Source organism: Pelmatolapia mariae, linkage group LG12 (assembly GCF_036321145.2).
Source record: "Pelmatolapia mariae isolate MD_Pm_ZW linkage group LG12, Pm_UMD_F_2, whole genome shotgun sequence".
Classification (NCBI taxonomy): Eukaryota; Metazoa; Chordata; class Actinopteri; order Cichliformes; family Cichlidae; genus Pelmatolapia; species Pelmatolapia mariae.
Genome location: NC_086237.1, coordinates 27,695,396 through 27,712,809, shown reverse-complemented (window position 1 = coordinate 27,712,809; position 17,414 = coordinate 27,695,396). Strand labels below are relative to the sequence as shown.

At 40.2% G+C, this 17,414-nt stretch overlaps 1 protein-coding gene across 1 annotated transcript in view; it reads left to right on the top strand.

Annotated features, from left to right (window-relative positions):
- Positions 1 to 17,414, top strand: part of pgm5 (phosphoglucomutase 5) — a 29,829-nt gene that overhangs the window by 2,416 nt on the left and 9,999 nt on the right. The window contains exons 3-9 of the mRNA XM_063489481.1: positions 218 to 364; positions 572 to 697; positions 794 to 984; positions 3,389 to 3,543; positions 10,576 to 10,691; positions 14,774 to 14,909; positions 16,275 to 16,458. Of these exons, the coding sequence (XP_063345551.1) occupies positions 218 to 364; positions 572 to 697; positions 794 to 984; positions 3,389 to 3,543; positions 10,576 to 10,691; positions 14,774 to 14,909; positions 16,275 to 16,458 (1,055 nt within the window). The remainder of the gene's footprint in view (positions 1 to 217; positions 365 to 571; positions 698 to 793; positions 985 to 3,388; positions 3,544 to 10,575; positions 10,692 to 14,773; positions 14,910 to 16,274; positions 16,459 to 17,414) is intronic.

Below are 17,414 nucleotides of genomic sequence, written 5' to 3'. Positions count from 1 at the left end.
TGTCCCAAACACTACATCCATAAGTTAAAAAATCTAGGGCACCAAATAAAACTTTAATAACATTACAAGTTTCTCTAAGCATGCCTTTGTGCCACACCTTCTCGTGGATGGGCAGTTAAGTAAACCCATACATGTATCCAAAGACTCTTGCACAGCCAGGAGTTGTAACACCAGTGAGGGATGCATTTTTCATTGTCTTTGTTTCTCTGTCTGGCAGGGCCCTCTCCAGACACAGTGATGGAGAGGATCTACCAGGTGAGCCGGACACTCGAGGAGTACGCCATATGCCCTGATCTCCGCATTGATCTCTCTAGGCTAGGAAGACAGGAGTTTGACCTCGAGAACAAATTCAAACCTTTCAGAGGTACAACATTCGTGCATGATTAGTTAAAAAGCTTCTCTGCATCATTCTGGATTCTTCAGTATTATCCACAAGCGTGGATTTTCCCCCACATTGCTGCAAACTTTCCTGTTGTGTGATGCTAGTAGAACCCCTCTTTCTGTCACTCAAAATGCACAGAAAAAAACATACTCTCATCCAGTACTAACAGGCTCTTCTGTCTCTATCCAGTGGAGATTGTAGACTCAGTTGAAGTGTATCTACAAATGCTACGAACCATCTTTGACTTCACTGCCATTAAAAGTCTCCTCACAGGACCAGATCAGCTTAAAATACACATAGATGCCATGAACGGAGGTCAGTTCATCAACATACGTCCTGTAAGCCCCGCACTGCAGTTAATGTTATTCATATGATTCTGCTAACTTCTACTCACCTTTTGCTTTGTTACAGTGATGGGCCCCTATGTACGTAGGATTCTGTGTGATGAGTTGGGAGCCCCTGCTAACTCTGCTGTAAACTGTGTACCTCTGGAGGACTTTGGTGGCCGACCTCCTGAGCCCAACCTGACTTATGCCACCTCTCTGGTAGAGTCCATGAAAGGAGGCGACTTTGGCTTTGGGGCCGCATTTGATGCAGATGGGGTAAGCCATTTGCTAGAAGTCCTACTCCAGAATGTGCAATTATTTATTCAAGACTACATGGGTGTAGTGGTGCTGAAAAGCACTACACCCATGCTCTGATACTTTTCAGGTGTACCATATAATAGTGGTTTACACATTTGCTTCACAAATGAAAGGTTGCTGGTACAATTCTACCTGAAGACACAAATCCACTTTGGGGTTTTGTCAGGAAAGGCATCATGCATAAAACTCTGCCAAGTCAAACAAAACAACAGTGCTACCTACTGTGGCAATCCACTGTGACAAGGGGACAGCCAGAAATGGCTTTTAATGTAATTCAGTAATCACAGAGTGTATCGCGTACCTCTGTTAATGTTTGGTTACCGCAGTAAACGCTTTATACAAACAAGATTTCCTGTTTAAGTTTCAAATTAAAAGCCCTCTATTATTTCAGGAAACAGAAAGGCTTCATTGCTTATATTGTGAAACATGCGCAGGACCTAAAGAACTCAAACTCAAAGTTTTATTAAAGAAAAATCGTAATCTTAAGATTAACTCTGCCCAGGACATTCATCCTTTGACAACTGGCTACTAATTTACACTGGAAAAAAGGGAGCAGGGAGAAAGTTACATAGCCTTAGAACCAATTTCTTACGTATAGATAATTATTTTCTCCACAATGACAAAAGTCATGTAGGATGTCTTCTGGGCTGTCTTGAGGGGAAAGCTGCTTCAGTACTGTTTGTCTTAAAAAACAAACAACCGTGAAAAAACAACAGATTTAAGGCGACATTTGAAATGTTTACACAGACCCCCAAGTTATTCAAAAACTGGATAAAATAACATGCAATAGGATGACCGGCAATTTTCCACTAAAACTTATTTTGATCTGTGTTGTACTGCAAACACTCTTATTAAGCAGGACAAAGGAAGAAGTGCACAATAAAGTAAATGCAAAAATTAATAGGTAATACTCGAAATCACTTACTACACATTTTAGAGATGTTTCTGAGGTCTTATTAATCTGTACTGCACAGGAGGATGTTCCTAAAGAACATTATGAGCTGTCCGTTGTGAATTGCCCAGTATTCCTTCAACTGGATTTGGCTTCAAAAGGAAATTAAAATACAGGGATTGGAAAATGCATTAAGAGATCTTTAGTAACTTAGACTCCTGCAGATGATGGTGATATATATCCTTCAAAATTTGGTTTAATAAGTCATTTAAAAAAATATTTTTAAAAAGAAACAGAAAATACTGACCTAAGTGTGCACTGGGATCATATTTAAGAACATATTTAAGTGGCTGTGGCTGTTTTAGTTCTCATACATACATAATATCTCTAATAATCCACAATATTAAATAATTAAATAGATCTTTTTTGTGGTATTTACATACCATGTTGCTCTGTATTTACATACCATGTTGCTCTGTATTTACATACCATGTTGCTCTACAATCTATTCATTCATTTCTTTAAGCCTAGCTGACTTTTATTGCTATAAAAGCTACATCTGGCTGGAGATATTAACTCCAGCCAGAGACAGCAGAGAAATCCTTATTTATTTTTTATTTGTTTATAATTGCACGTTGATATCAGGAGTGAAGGCAATGGGTGGAAAGTTGCAGTGCATCCACAATAATCCAACGGGCGTCTCACTTTTTCCACAATGTCATCCAATAGACATTTATTCTGTATAAACAGACACAGGCACACACTGTTTGCTTAGTAGTGTAACATCAGGAGAATTACATCACATCTGCTCTGTTTCTCCCCCAAGGATCGGTATCTCCACTGTGATTAGCACCGGTGGTTATTATCATACTGGGTGGATGTTTCTTTTTTGGGGATATATAGTAACCGATATCTTCCACGCTCCCCACAGTAATAATGAATCCTGGGGGGTGGGGGGTGGTGGTGGGGGGGATAGTACTGAGTATTTGTTACTTGTACTGTTCTGTTTTCTAACCGTCTACTAAAGATAATTTATAGTAATGTGAATGTTTGTGATACAACCACTCTTTGTCCTTAAAGGATGTTGTTTCATATGTTTCTTCATTATCAGTAACGCTCATAAAAAGACCAACAATGTTCTAATCAGTGTCTTAAAATGTGACAGTTTCCCTACCCCTTCAGCAGAATTCAGCTCATTACTATTTAAGTCATTATTTGGTGAGTTCAAAAGTATTTATAGCAGCAGGATGGAGTGATGGGGACTGACTCAAAATAAACTAGAGTTGCTATATTCATTGTAATGAAGGGACATACAACAATGGTGGCCTGAGGAGAATTAAGCAATTCGTTTTGGTCTTTTTGTGGGGTTTGTTGGCAATACATGTACTATAAAAAGGGTTAATTAATGCAGTTAGGCTAACTAACTGCACAGGACTCACAAAGCACTTTATGTTTTTGTGATGTTCTCAGGACCGATACATGATCCTTGGAGAAAGTGGCTTTTTTGTGAACCCATCAGACTCAGTGGCCATCATGGGTGCTAACCTCTCCACCATCCCCTACTTCAGACAGTACGGCGTCAAAGGATTTGCTCGAAGTATGGCCACCAGTACTGCCCTTGATAGGTACAACACACACACACACACACACACACACACACACACACACACACACACACACACACACACACACACAATCAGTAGATCTAAGAAGTTCTATAACACCACCCACACTCTTCCTACAAACTCCTGCATCAGCCCAGTCTCTGGAGAGGGACGACACCCACTATGAATAATGCTGTGAGATAAACCCCCAACACACACACACACACACACCAAACACACACACACACACACACATTTACTCACCCCCCTATAAATACTGTGTGTTATGTAAGAGCAAAGCTAAGCAGAGGGTGCTGAGTGAGAGGACGTGATCACCGCCAAAGTCATCTCCATTAACATTGTTCCAGCAGGAGAGATCCCGGCACAGCACCTCGCTGACGCTTCTGCAGAATGCTGCTCAAGGGAGCCGTTTGATGAATGACGATCTACTATAGTTGCTAAAGACTATGTATATGGATGGCAGTCATGAAGTTTAGCTGTTCAAAATGTGCTACCTAAGTTCAAAATGTGCTACCTAACTACATTAAAACATTTAACAGACTGATTTAATATTTTATAAATAATAGACCTTATAGAAGTGCAAAGATATCATCCTCCCTTTTAGTAACTTTCAACACAACCTCCCTTTGACCCCTACCTATATTTATTTAATCTGACCCTCTGTTTTCTACTACCAGAAGAAGCATATAGGTGCATATTTATTTGTGTCTATGAACTAGACACATTAAAGATGCACTAAAGTGAGGTAATGGACTTCCAAAAGCATTTGGATGAGATTAAGAAAGTAAATCACTATTTTCAATATTTTACATTATCCCGATGAAGTTACTCTTAGCTCAAAGGACTCCTTCCTAAAAGGGTACTTGATGAAGAGAGGCCTGTGGTGGGCAGTGATGTGTCACACTGTCTTCTTAAACCACCATGTGTGATTTAAAATCTAAAATCATCCGTCAAGATAATTTCAATTATCCATGTGTGTCTTTATGTGTGTGAAAGAACTAATCCTTTACTGTGTGTAAGTGCTGAAAGTCACATGAGGTGATGCTACTACCAACCCTGATCCATCTGGGTTTCACAGTTGTGAGAGATGCTTAGAGGCAGTAAGAGAAACAATTATGTGATCCCCCTCCTGAATGTGTAACTTTGCTAATTTACAAAGAAATTATCTGTCTGTAGGGTTTTTTTTTTTGTTTTTTTGTTTTTGAAAGAGACAGAACATCAACCAAAGAAACCAAAATCAAGCTCTTTGGCATCAACTCAATCTTCTGTGTTTGGAGAAAGCTGAATGCTGAGTGTGACTCAAAGAACACCACATCAGTTCCACAGTCAAGCACGATGGTGGACAAAATTTTGCTTTGAGGCTTTTTCTGCTAAGGGTACAGGATAATCTCACTGCATTGAGAGGCCAATGGAGGGGGGATATGCACTGCAAAATCTTGCTCAAGGGCATCCTTTCCTCATCCAGAATACCAAAGATGGGTCATGAATCTGTCTTCCAATATGACAATAACCCAAAACATAACGCCGTAGCAGCAAATGAGTGGCTAAAGAAAAAGCACATTAAGGTCATGGAGGGGCTTAGACGCCAGCCCCCAGACCTCAACCTTATAGAAAATGAGTGGAGGGAGCTAAACTTGTGAGTTGCCAAGCAGCAGCAAATAAATCTGGTGACCAAAGGTTTCTTCACTGAGCACTAAGTCATTTTTACTTTTGGATAACACTTATTTCACTCAATGACATCCAAATCAATTTATAACTGTTATGTAATGCATTCTTTTCTGGATCTTCGGTTGATATTCTGTCACTCTCCATTAAAATGAAACTACAATAAAAATTAGAGAAGGATTATTTTTTGCGAGCAACGTACAAATTCAGCAGGGGATCAAATAATTATTTCCCCATTGTATGCGAATTGGAATGTTACATCACAGAATTGCCGGTTATCTTTATTTACATGGTGCTATTGCACACTAAGGCAGACAAACACACACACACACTGTATCCCTTGATATTGCACTACTCCTTGCCTAAGGCCATGTCTTATGATGTTGAGCCCTAATAATCACACTGAATGAGCTGCTTGAAAGGTTTGCGTACACTGGCTCCCCAGTCAGCTTGGCCTCATCACACACATGCGCACACACACACAGGCTGAGACCCAAGACACAAATGTCACATGTCCCAATCCAACCCTGAAGCGTGAAGCAATGCCTCCAACACACGCTTTTCAGTTCTTCTTCTAATATTATCTTTATCTCTCGTTGTCTACTTTCTGAGCACTTGCCCTTTTGTATTGATGATAGTATGCATTTATCTACTGGAAACTCTAATTTAGTTGGGAAGTAGAAGTAACCTTATAAATAATACTTAATGATGCTATGAGGTCCTAAAGTCTTACTACATCTGCAAATATGTGATCACTTAACTGGTAATTAATGACACTGTTGCTGACCAGTGTCACTTTGTTCCACTCTTAGTTTCACAACTGCCGCTCGTATGAGCGTGACACGAGTTCGTCATGTCACACTCATGTTATGTATATAACTGCATGAACCTGATAAACTCAAGAAAGTGTTGAAGTGCTTAGTAGTGTGAAGTTGGACCCTGGAGTCTGTCCAAGTGTGGGCTGTTTTAGGAGATCGTGTGTATCTGTGTTCTGAGTGTTTAGACTGAGGTTCCCTCCCTGCTATGTGTTTAAAGTCAAGCAAACTGTGTTATAAAAGCTTTGATAAATGCGATGGTGTATATACTCTGTGCGCTAATGTGTATGTTAGTGTGTGTTAACAGAGAAGACAGAGAGAAAGTGAATGCAACTGTTTTCAGATAAGCAAAGGACACTGACTGGATTCAGGTGGACAGGAGGCTGGATTTAAATCTATCACTTTGGTTGGAGTGTGTGCGTGGGTGATTTTATGTCTCTGTGCACATGCTACGCAAGACGCAGTGAGGGAGGAAGGGATAGTGGGTGGGAAATGTTGGTAAAGGAAACATCTGCCTCTCTTTTCACAGTTCCAGGGATGGAAGGATGTAGGGTTGAGCCACTGGTGTGCCTGTTACGATCATGAAATGTGAGCTCTTTTACTGATTAGCACGGCAAAGTAGAAAGGTCAAATATTTGATGTTGTGCTGTAGCTAAACAGTTACAGAAAGCTGTTAATGACCATTGGTGTTGTGGTCATTGGGATTGTTTTCATGCTGAGGAAAGAATTCGTAATTAAACCAAATCACTAATTCTCCCTAGTGGTATTTCATGATGAATAAGAATCTAAAGTGATTAAAACCTTTACACAGTATCTTTTATATTTACTTTGACAGAGAACATTAGGAGTGATTGACCTCAACGCTGTGCTGGGAAGCACCATACAAGGCCACTTAAATCAGGTCAGGCAGGGAGGGCAGCATCAAGAACACAGAACTAGGCAGGCAAAGATAAACATTGCTCTAACAAGCACGTTTATCACCTGATTTACTATGATCAGATAGCAAATATATTCTTGACACAAATTTGCAAAATCCTAGAAAACTGTTTTGACATTATGTCACAAAAGTATGTTGAGATTGGCACCCCAAAATAGCTATGACCACTTCCAATAATTATGCTAAAATTAATTTTAAAGTATGTTCAGCTCTGACTTGTAGAGAACTTCTAGAAAAATCATGGAATAAAATGCCAAGAGAGGAAGGTAGGGAGAGACAGATGGCTTCAGGGTCGGGGTGGATTACATCAGGGAGTGACTCAAGATCTCGTCTTGTTTCCAGTGATTATGGACAGGTTGACAGAGAAGGATTCCCGTGGACTATGATGTTCACAGATAACATTGTGACTTGCAGTGAGAGTAGGGTGAAGGTGGAGGAGGGACTGGAGGGGTGGAGGTGGAGGAATGAAAGCAACAGAATCTGTGTATAACTGAGAGAGAGGAAGGTGGAAAGGTGAATATACAGTATGTACTGAGTATCAGGGGGGATTTATGACTGATAGTAGTAGTAAGAGTGAAAGGGAAGGTTTACAAGATGGTTATAGGACCTACTATGATATATGGTGTGGAGATGGTAGTGCTGCCAAAAACAGGAGGCAGAGTTGGAGGTGGCAGAGCTGAAGATTCTTAGATTTTTGTTGGGAGTGACCAGGATGAATGGATAGGATTAGAAATGAGTAGATCAGAAAGACAGCTCAGATTAAGTGATTTGGAGACAAAGTAACAGAGCCAAAGTTGAGATGGTTTGAAGATCTCAGAAGATGGACAGTAAATGCATTGGACAAAGGATGTCGACAGGAGGAGAAGAATAAGATCACAGAGAAGAATGTGTGATTGCTAGGGATAGGGATATGGAAGCAAATGATCTGCTGTGGTGTCCCCTGAAGAGAGCAGCATAAAGAAGAAGAAAAAGAAGTTCAGCGTTGAATTCCGTGGCAGCATTATCAGCTATTAACATTGCATTTCTGCTTTGACTACTAAGGGTTATTGGTTCGGGTCAAGCTCAAGTAATGCTCCGGCATTGCTGCTCTTTTAGCCTGAGCCCTAAATCCAAACTGAGGCGTGAGGATGCTGAAGGCTGTGTTTGGTAAAATGTCAAGCCAAAGCCAAAAGCTGGCCTTATTTTACTTCACGGATGTAGAGAAACATCTTCACTCATTGTACCTTCCCCCTCCACTGGGATTTACTGAGGTGCAAGATAAAGGTTACTTAGTGTGGGTCATATTGTAAGCGTGTGTGCAACAGAGGTTCCAGAGAGTTGAGATGAAGGAAAGTGGACATACCTCCTACCTGCTCAGTTATGAAATTTCTTTCCAGCTCTAATCTTGTCGGGGCAGAGCTTCCAAACCATTCAAGACAGACCTGCTCTAACTTTCCTCAACTGCAACTCAGTGTTTTCACATCCTAGAAAGAAGTTATTTAGCTTTGTTCATACATGCAAGGCTGGACTTGCTCATCACTTCATGTATATTAGAAGATTAAATGTAAGTAAAAGACAGACAGTAAACGTCAAAGTAATCAACATCCGAAAATAGAACTTCCTTAATAACCTAAAGAAGGTATTCACAGGGAAGGATAATATAGCCTTTAATTGATTGATACTAACCATTTAAAAATACTATATATTATGTGACCGACTTTAGATTCCTTGCCTGTAAATTGTCAACACTAGTGTGAGAAAATGAACTTTGACTGGAGAGCATTACAGTTTACAGCTCACACCTACACACGAGGGGATTGCAGCTCTAAATAGGCCTTCCAATTTCATTCCTTGTGTCTCCAGACGTATTAATCTGCCAGGTTTTTTTTTTTTTTTTAATCTCGTCAAAAGAATCCAACATCCCGGTTACCCTGAAACATTTCATTATATCTGTTTAAATGTACTTGTACAGTCATTCTAGCACTGTGTGTTCAAGAAGTTTTTTTTTAGTGGAACTGGAAATTAATACGTTTTGATCTTAAAACCTGTTCTTGTTTGTGCTTTATCCCTGAGGATGTATGGATGTGAATGCTATGCATGGGTGTGTGTGCAAAGCTCTGTTGGTGCAATCATCAAACTTGAGAAAGCACGATTTGCTTTATTCTCACACTGTTTGGACGCTACATTTTTGCAACGTTGCATGAAAGCCGAGCACTGCTACGGTCAGTGTCAGTGCTTATGTTGGCCGTGGACGTGCCGTTCAAAACATCAAATGCTCGTCAGAAGTTCAGAGTTTCTGTTTTCTTTTAGGAATGCCAGGCTTTCCGTTCCAGCACTTTTTTCCCCAGGGTGGGGGAATAAAGCTGGTTTACTCTTATTTGGTCATTTATCCCATCCTCTTGTAAACAGCTGTGGAGGGCACTGGGGGTTTTATGCATGTGTATATGTATAAAACCACTTAAAAATTTTGAAACTCACCCATATTCACATTTATAGTATTGCACCATGAACTCCCACCACATCCCACAGTACGAGCATTTGAGATGCTGGTGTCCATGTATTTGTTCCCTTGGCTGCAAAATCTGTTTTGTTGGTTGAAATATTTGGTTCTGAAGTTTTTAGACTTCTCCTGTAAATTGTTTGTATATTATGCAATGATTGCCGTGGAGATGTTTGTTGCAAACTAAACATTAAAACTAAAACTAAACTAAGCAGGCTTGAGCTGGTAACTTTTCTAATATAGGATCAAAGACCGAACCTTTTCTTCATGCGATAGTTATATCAAGCTGTAAGCAAGAATGCAAATATTAAATTATCTTAATCCTGCTAACAAACAAAAACATTTGTTGGCCGTAAAACCAAAAGTTGCTGAAATGGTCGAATGAAAGCTCAAGGCTCAAGTACCAATCAAAAGTCAGTGTCAGTGTGTCGATCCCCGTCCACCCAGTCTGAGTGGTAACGCATCCTCTGGTAAGATGCTGAACCATGAGTTTAAAGTGCTGTATGAATGTCTAGCAGAAAGTGCTTTGGGTGCTCAAACTGAGTAGAAAAGCAGTGTATAAGTACTGATCCATTTACCATAAAGTGTACATTTTTCTTCTTATCGCATCACTGCATTTCCAGTAAATCAATTAGTTACTCTTTATTTTGTAATCTGGAACTGGAAAGTTTTATTAGACTTTCTCTTTGCTCTTTTCCACTTTGGCTCTTTGCACTCCCTTTCCTCCCACATATTGAACTGTTGGCATCTTTTTTCCCCTCCACGTGACCCCAACATACACACGTATTCACACACACAGACACACTCACGCACACATGCACTCCATCTTCTCCTCTCACTATGCTAGCACACGGCTGAGGTTCTAAGTAAACATGAACTAAAAGGTTAACTCACTTTGTTCCTGCTCCCTTTGCCTTATTAAGTTATTGGATGAGCTGCTGGCAGATTGCGCTTGTCATACAGCATTTGGTTTGTTTTATTTCAAAGGTCAGAGTTTTTGTGTGTAAGCTAGTTTCTATATCAGACCTGGGATGTTAGATTTTATTAGATATTAGTTGAATACATTGTGTGTATGTGAGCAAATACATCGCGTGTACAGGCAGTTTTTCTGACTTTTCTCCTCTGCATGTTTGTAGGGTTGCCAAAGCAATGAAACTGGCCTTGTATGAGACTCCCACAGGCTGGAGATACTTCGGGAACCTGATGGATTCTGGGCGTTGTTCCGTCTGTGGGGAGGAAAGCTTTGGGACAGGTATGACCTAGCACATTCACTCACTATCCAAACAGAAAAAAAGCACTGCCTTTATAAAGAGAGATTTGAAATTGCTGAATATTATGAGTACAGATCTTTACTGAATGCAAATGCAAGGCAGGATCAGCTGGTTCGATTGTGAAAAGAGGATCGTTCATTCAAATCCCCAGACTATCTTTGAAAATGTGAGTGGGAGTATGTGCATCCTTTCCCCTCAGCAACAACTGGTGCCTGCAAACAAAGCTGTCACTAGAGGACTGCAGTGGCCAGCTGCTGCTGTTGCTAAATGTGCAGTAAGAACTTGCTGAAACAGTCACCACCACCACAAAAAAAACCTTTAAACGTTACATTTTTCCCTACGATTTTGGTCTTTTTTGCTACTTTTGTCTGCCAATCGGCTACTATTATAGTCTAAGTTTGCCAAAAAAGCTGAGCTGTAGGAAGTCATCAAAATCCAGACTAACCGGGTAAGACACGTGACATGTTATTACCTTGCATATTTACATTTTTAAGTAAGTCAAGTCAATTAATATTTTTATAATGTTAGGGTTTGTTTAAAAGCTTTATGGTCATCTGGTTCGTAATATTTCTTGCTCTATATTGTTTTGTTTGTAAGTGTTATTTTTAAAGACGATATTTTTATTTTTTGGCATTTTGGCCAAGGATAATTCAACATGCAGACTGGCGTAGCCGATCTACTAACCTTCTGACTGGTAGACGACCAACTCCCCCTCCTAAGCCATAACAACCCCAGCAGCTCAACAGCTCATTCCTTAGCTTCCCAGCAAACATGGTTGAAAGCCAGAGAGAATCTCCCTGGTCAAAATTGGTCGGGGTATGACGTCAAAAACTGAACCACAGATGGACGCATGTTACAAAGTTAGAAACTTTGATCAGATTATTGTAAAGAAGAAATTAAATAGATTTGTCTTTGTTTTTTTTAAAAAGGACAACTAATATGGCTTGCAAACGGTTTATCAAGTATTCCTGTATATTAGTTATTACTGTAACACTTTTAAGCTATTTATGGTTTTGCCCTTTTAAATTCAAGTTAATTTGTTGCTTGGTGACTTTAACAAATCGGACTCTTACAGTCGTTCCCTCTTTGTTCACAGTGTCCCTATTAAAAACTCAGGAATGTTTTCATTCTAATGTAAAATCAAATCCTCAGTGTGACAGCAGGTGGACTCAAACTGCAAAAGTTCTCATGAGTCTAACGAGGACATCCTGACGACATTTGAGTGATACCTCCAACTGATGTCGTGGTAATCTCGGCGACCATGGTTAAGCTTTTATTTTGGAACTACTTTGCTTGCTGGGATGCAACCAAAAGACAAAACACTACCAACCTGTCACCCCTAAGAATAGGTGATCTATTTGTATGAGAGCTGGAATAATATCATCTAATAACCCTGGGTAAAAAACGTGATTGATAATGTGACTCCAGTTGTCACAACTGTAATTTTATTTTTTATTTTTTGCTGGTTATAAACATGTTTATTTCTTATCTTTTCACTTTTTATTGTTCCTATTGTCTTGGAGCAACCGTAACCACATCATTTCCTTAGGGGTTAATAAACCACTCTGATTCTGATTCTGATTTAAACATGGGCGTCTGTGGGATTGAAGCACTCAAGTGGACATTACAGGAACTGCAGTTTCTGCCACTGCGTTGGCGTCATTTTTTCAGTCCCTGAGGGTCCTGCTTGGTTCATTCCTTCCAGATCTTTAGTAACTAGCGTGCTGTGTGTAATAATATTGATGAGTGATGAGATTGCTTAAAAGGAAACAAACAAAAAAAGAACATTCAACAATTTATCAAATCATCATTTTCCTTTAAAGGTGAAAACCTCTCACTATTTCCCTATTCCGTTCTCTTCCAGTCTGTTCGAGGTCTACGTTTATAAGCAGTGCATCCTGCCTGCTCATAGCTCCGTCAACTAATAGATGAGAGGGCTGTGACCCTGACTGCATGTGTAAATAATCCCCATTCTTCTGCTATAAAAGGAGACAGGGGCTCCCTGAATCACGGCAACAAACCGACACTCCTCCAGTGGTAGCGTTTTGTGAATACTAATGCAGACACGCACTTACGCCGGAAAGTATAAACAATTCATAAAAATACAGACATGTATAGGCTTGCATTTTAGATGCGTGTCCATCTTGTTACAGTCCGAACCTCACCCAAAGTTTAGTTGTTGTTCTCTAATTCCTTGTGACTTCCTCTGCTTCTTTTTCTTTCAACTACTCAACCCTTTGTATTCACTAGAGAGGACACATTTAACATTTTATAACTTGAAATAAAAAGAAACACGCCAGTGGGTGTGAACAGAAGAGAAAAGACCCTTGATTGTTGCAAACGGAGGAGAAGATGGCGAGCAAATCCAAATATGAGGAGTATCGACAAGGAGGAGAGAAAGGGAAGGAGCTGAGGCTCAGAGAGGACTATGGGAGCTTACTCGTTATCTATCCATGTAAGGCAAAAAAGCTCAGAGGGAGCCCTGGATAGTAAATCATCAGAGCTGCACACCACTCTTGCTCTCTCTGAGACACGCAGCAAGAACAGTGTTGATTTAGAGAGCTATGTCAAACTTTGCGGGTTTTATTGGTGTCACTTTGAAAACAAAGGCACATCAGGTTAAGCTTTGTTGACATAGATATTAGATGTCTTTTATTAGGTGTCAATCTCCGCCACCTTTTCTGTTAAGATGAATGACAAAGACACAGAGAATGAGGCAGGGACTTGACGATATCAACTGCCAGTTTCCTAATGTGCCTGACATAAAGCTTTAGGTTCTTATTTTTAGTGTAGATGTTGAGAGGAATAGTAAAACAGACACAGTACTGCTTATTAGTTTTTATTTTCTTTCCGATTTATAAAATGTATATAAATCCAGCTTAAAATAACAGCTCACTTTCCATTTAAAGCTCAAGCAGGGGAACGTTTCTAACACATGCTTAACCTCAACACATACCTTTACAGTGCAGCTGTCTCTGAGAACAGAGCGAAAGCTCCCCAGTGAAGGAGACTGTGGGTGTGATGCGCTCCTCTGTTTGAGTTTATGTTTGCTCTGGGCTGGCAGGAAAGATTGTTTGTCTTGCAACTTTTTGTAGGTTTCCAAGAGCCAGCGTCCCGAGGCAACTGTTGTGAATTGGATCTGTGAATGAATTCAGTTGAATGTTGTAGATTAAAATTAACCCACCATTATACATTTACTTTATTTACAACCAAATTTCCCCTTGTGGGACAATTAAAGGATTATTCTATTCTATTCTATTCTATTCTATTCTTTAATAATTGGTCAATACAATAAACCTTCCCTTTAGTTAAACTGCAGATGAAAGTATTGTTCCCTTTCTTTGATAAAGTAACAGTTCATAATTTTAATTCATCGTTATTGTAACAAGATTCAGATAGTAAGATCAACTCGAACATGCAGCTATTACTAGGAGATGGTTAGCTGAGGTGGTATAAAAAATGAGAAGCTAGATGAAACAGCTAGCTTAACTCCAAACTAACATGTTTTTCCTACCTTGGTACCGTATATCTAGATTTAGTGGAAGTCATGTGCTAGGTAATGGCATTTATGTAGGACTTTTCTAATGAATTTTCTACTTAATACTGAATATGAGCACTAAAAGCACATTCTACTGCAAGGCTCATTCACCTAATCACATAAACCTATTCATATAGCAGTTTTGTCTATGCATTGCGATTGAGATTCAGCATCTTGTCCAAAGATAATTTGAAACATGTACTGGAGGAGCTGGGGATAAATCTGCTGAACTTCAGCTTGGTAGACCACCTGCGCTACCATGTAAGCCACAGTGCAGAAAGTATAAACAAGTTCTTATACAGACCCATGCTAATTGCTTATCCTTGTTTCTAGTGTTTGTGTTATGCTGAGCTAAAGGGCTAATCATAATTTCCAAAATTAAAATAATCCAAAATCTCTTCGATGTCTTGCATGAGGCCAAAGTTAATTTAGCTCCACTGCAGATTTTTATGGAAGTTTAGTCCCAATAACTAAGAGAAGTTTACACAGAGATGTTGAATTTTGCACGTTTTCCTTCTCTTCCAGGTTCTGACCACATTCGTGAGAAGGATGGTTTGTGGTCCGTGTTGGTGTGGTTGTCCATCATGGCAGCCAAGAAACAAGGTGTTGAGCAGATTGTCAGAGAACACTGGGCCAGGTTTGGGCGTAACTACTTCTGCAGGTAAACAGCTAAGTAATCAAAACATTGTGTATCTATTGAGGTTTCTCATGTGACGTCATGTGCACATTGCTCGAGATTCGTCTGTTATTCGTCCATTATGGTGCGATGCAACCACACGTTGCTATTAAAAAAGGTTTATTCCCAAGTAGTTGATAGTGGCTCCTGGAGGGTGATATGGTATTGTTGTCAATGCGATAACTTCAAAATGAGACAATATATCATTTTCAAAATTATACCATGCAAATAGGTGCATGTACTAAAACTCTGGGGTGAGTTTGAATCTCAGTCACCTCGACCTTAAGAGCTCAGAGGTCAGTTTTTCTGAAAATCTTATGAATGCAATTTCTCATGAACGAGTCACCTAGGATTTTGAAATTGATAACACATGTGCATCAACTAGAAGACTAGGGAGCAGCACTGGTAGCCACAAGCATTTTCATGTTTGGTTTTCAATACTCGTAAACTACTAGCCAAGCAGTAGTAAAACTTGACAAAGTGTGACACAGAAATAGAGACAATTTGCCTTCAAAGCAAAAGTTGTTCAAGAATCTTTTACTTTGAAAGTTAATGGTTCCTGTTTTCAGTTTGTGTTGCATTTTTACAGTTTCACAGCAGCTCAAAAAGTAGCTGGATGGTGTTTGTAGGCAAGCCTGTAACTTCCATTCAGACTACGGACAGCCCACGATGAGTGGTTGATAGATGATCACCGACTGGCCTCTAAGCTGGTGTGACTGAAACCTTATTCACTTGATCCTACATCGTCACCGTGATTGTCACACATCCAAAATAGCCTACAAGCTAATGCCGTGTGGTTACCTCAAATCTTTTCTCACTCCTTTACTAGTTTTCGTCAGAGCCTTCATCATGATTGTGTGAATACATGCTGACTAACTTCAGTAATAACTTCTCTTCACCTCGTCTTAGTCCCTACCAACCCCGCATATGCCTCGCTGGCTTTCACCTTAATCCACCCCCCTCCCTCCAGTCCTTCTCACTCGTTCTTATTTTAACTTCTCCCCTGTGAGAGGCACAGATAGCTGCCACAGTCAGTCTTCCCACTGATAGCTGCAGTAGTTTTTATGTTCCCACAGAGAGCTTCTCTAAACTGATGCTTGTTTCCCACAACACATAAAGTAGATGGACAGGATATAGAATTTCTGTGGTACATTTGTTATGCAATCAGTCACAATGACAAAGTAGCTCTCTTGCAATTTAGAGCCCTTTTCGGTAACATAATAAGTAACATGATGCGGCATTAGAAAACTGAACGTACCTAACATAAGCAAACCCTCCCTTTTCTGCTTTCATGACCTCATTGAGTTTTGCATGTGTTCATAAATCTTGTGTGCATCTTATGATTGTCAGGTTTGACTATGAAGGTCTGGACCCACGTGCAGCCTTTTACCTAATGAGAGATCTGGAGGCAGTAATCTCAGACAAAGCATTCACCAGCCAGAAGTTTGCTGTAGGGGACCACGTGTACAGCGTGGAGAAGGCTGACAACTTCGAGTACATTGACCCCGTGGATGGAACAGTGGCTCGAAACCAGGTCAGTGTAAGGAAGGCTGTAACAGCAGGATGTTGCATGACACGTTATTATTTGGCAATTCACACTACAGCTCTGACCCAAAGAAGCCCAAATGGGAATATACAGCCCACCATGGGAAACACTCCAGTAGATAAGGTGTGTACTGTGGTGCAGCTCTTGACTTTGATCGTCCAGCTGTAGAACAAAGGCCAGCTGCCAGCATAAGCACCCTGAAAAAGGAAATTTTTTAGAACAAATTAAACGGCAGCTTCCGTTCAGCTCCCACAGTGCCACCACCGTACCATATAAGGTTAATTACACACTAGGAGGGAATCCCAAGACCAATTTATAAATTGCACACAAGGGAAAAAAAATTTCTTCAAGAATTTCCCAAATATGGGATAAATAAAGTGTTTCTTATCTTATCGTGGCCCACCAAAGCAGCCAATGCTGGATGTTCTGACAAATGTGAAATGCATGTAACGCAAAACTTAACATAGTGACAACACAGGCATCACTACAGGTGGAGGGAGCACAGGTCAACAGGAAGGCAGAGTTTAAAAAGCTCTGGCTAACTGGCTAGGTGTTTTACATTGTAACATATCCCACTCAGCTAATCTCAGGACCTGCTGCAGCAACGAAGAAGAACATGTCAGGTGACGCTGTGTGAGGCAGGCAGGACTGGACTCAAAGTGCAGACTCACAGGCAAGACCGAACTAATCAAAATCTTTATTGCTGAATTTATAGATACATAACAAAACTGAGAAGGCTAAGGGCCGACACTAAACCGACATACAGAGAATTATCACAACGGGCAGGATACACAGCAAGAGGGAGTTCGCGACAGACACAGGACAAGAGACTGTCACACCTGTAAACCAATCAGCATAGCATGAACCGACACATTAATTTAGCATATAAGGACCTTAAGCTGTAACAAGACAGCTCAGTAGATCCTTTTGTGCAAAAAAGTGCA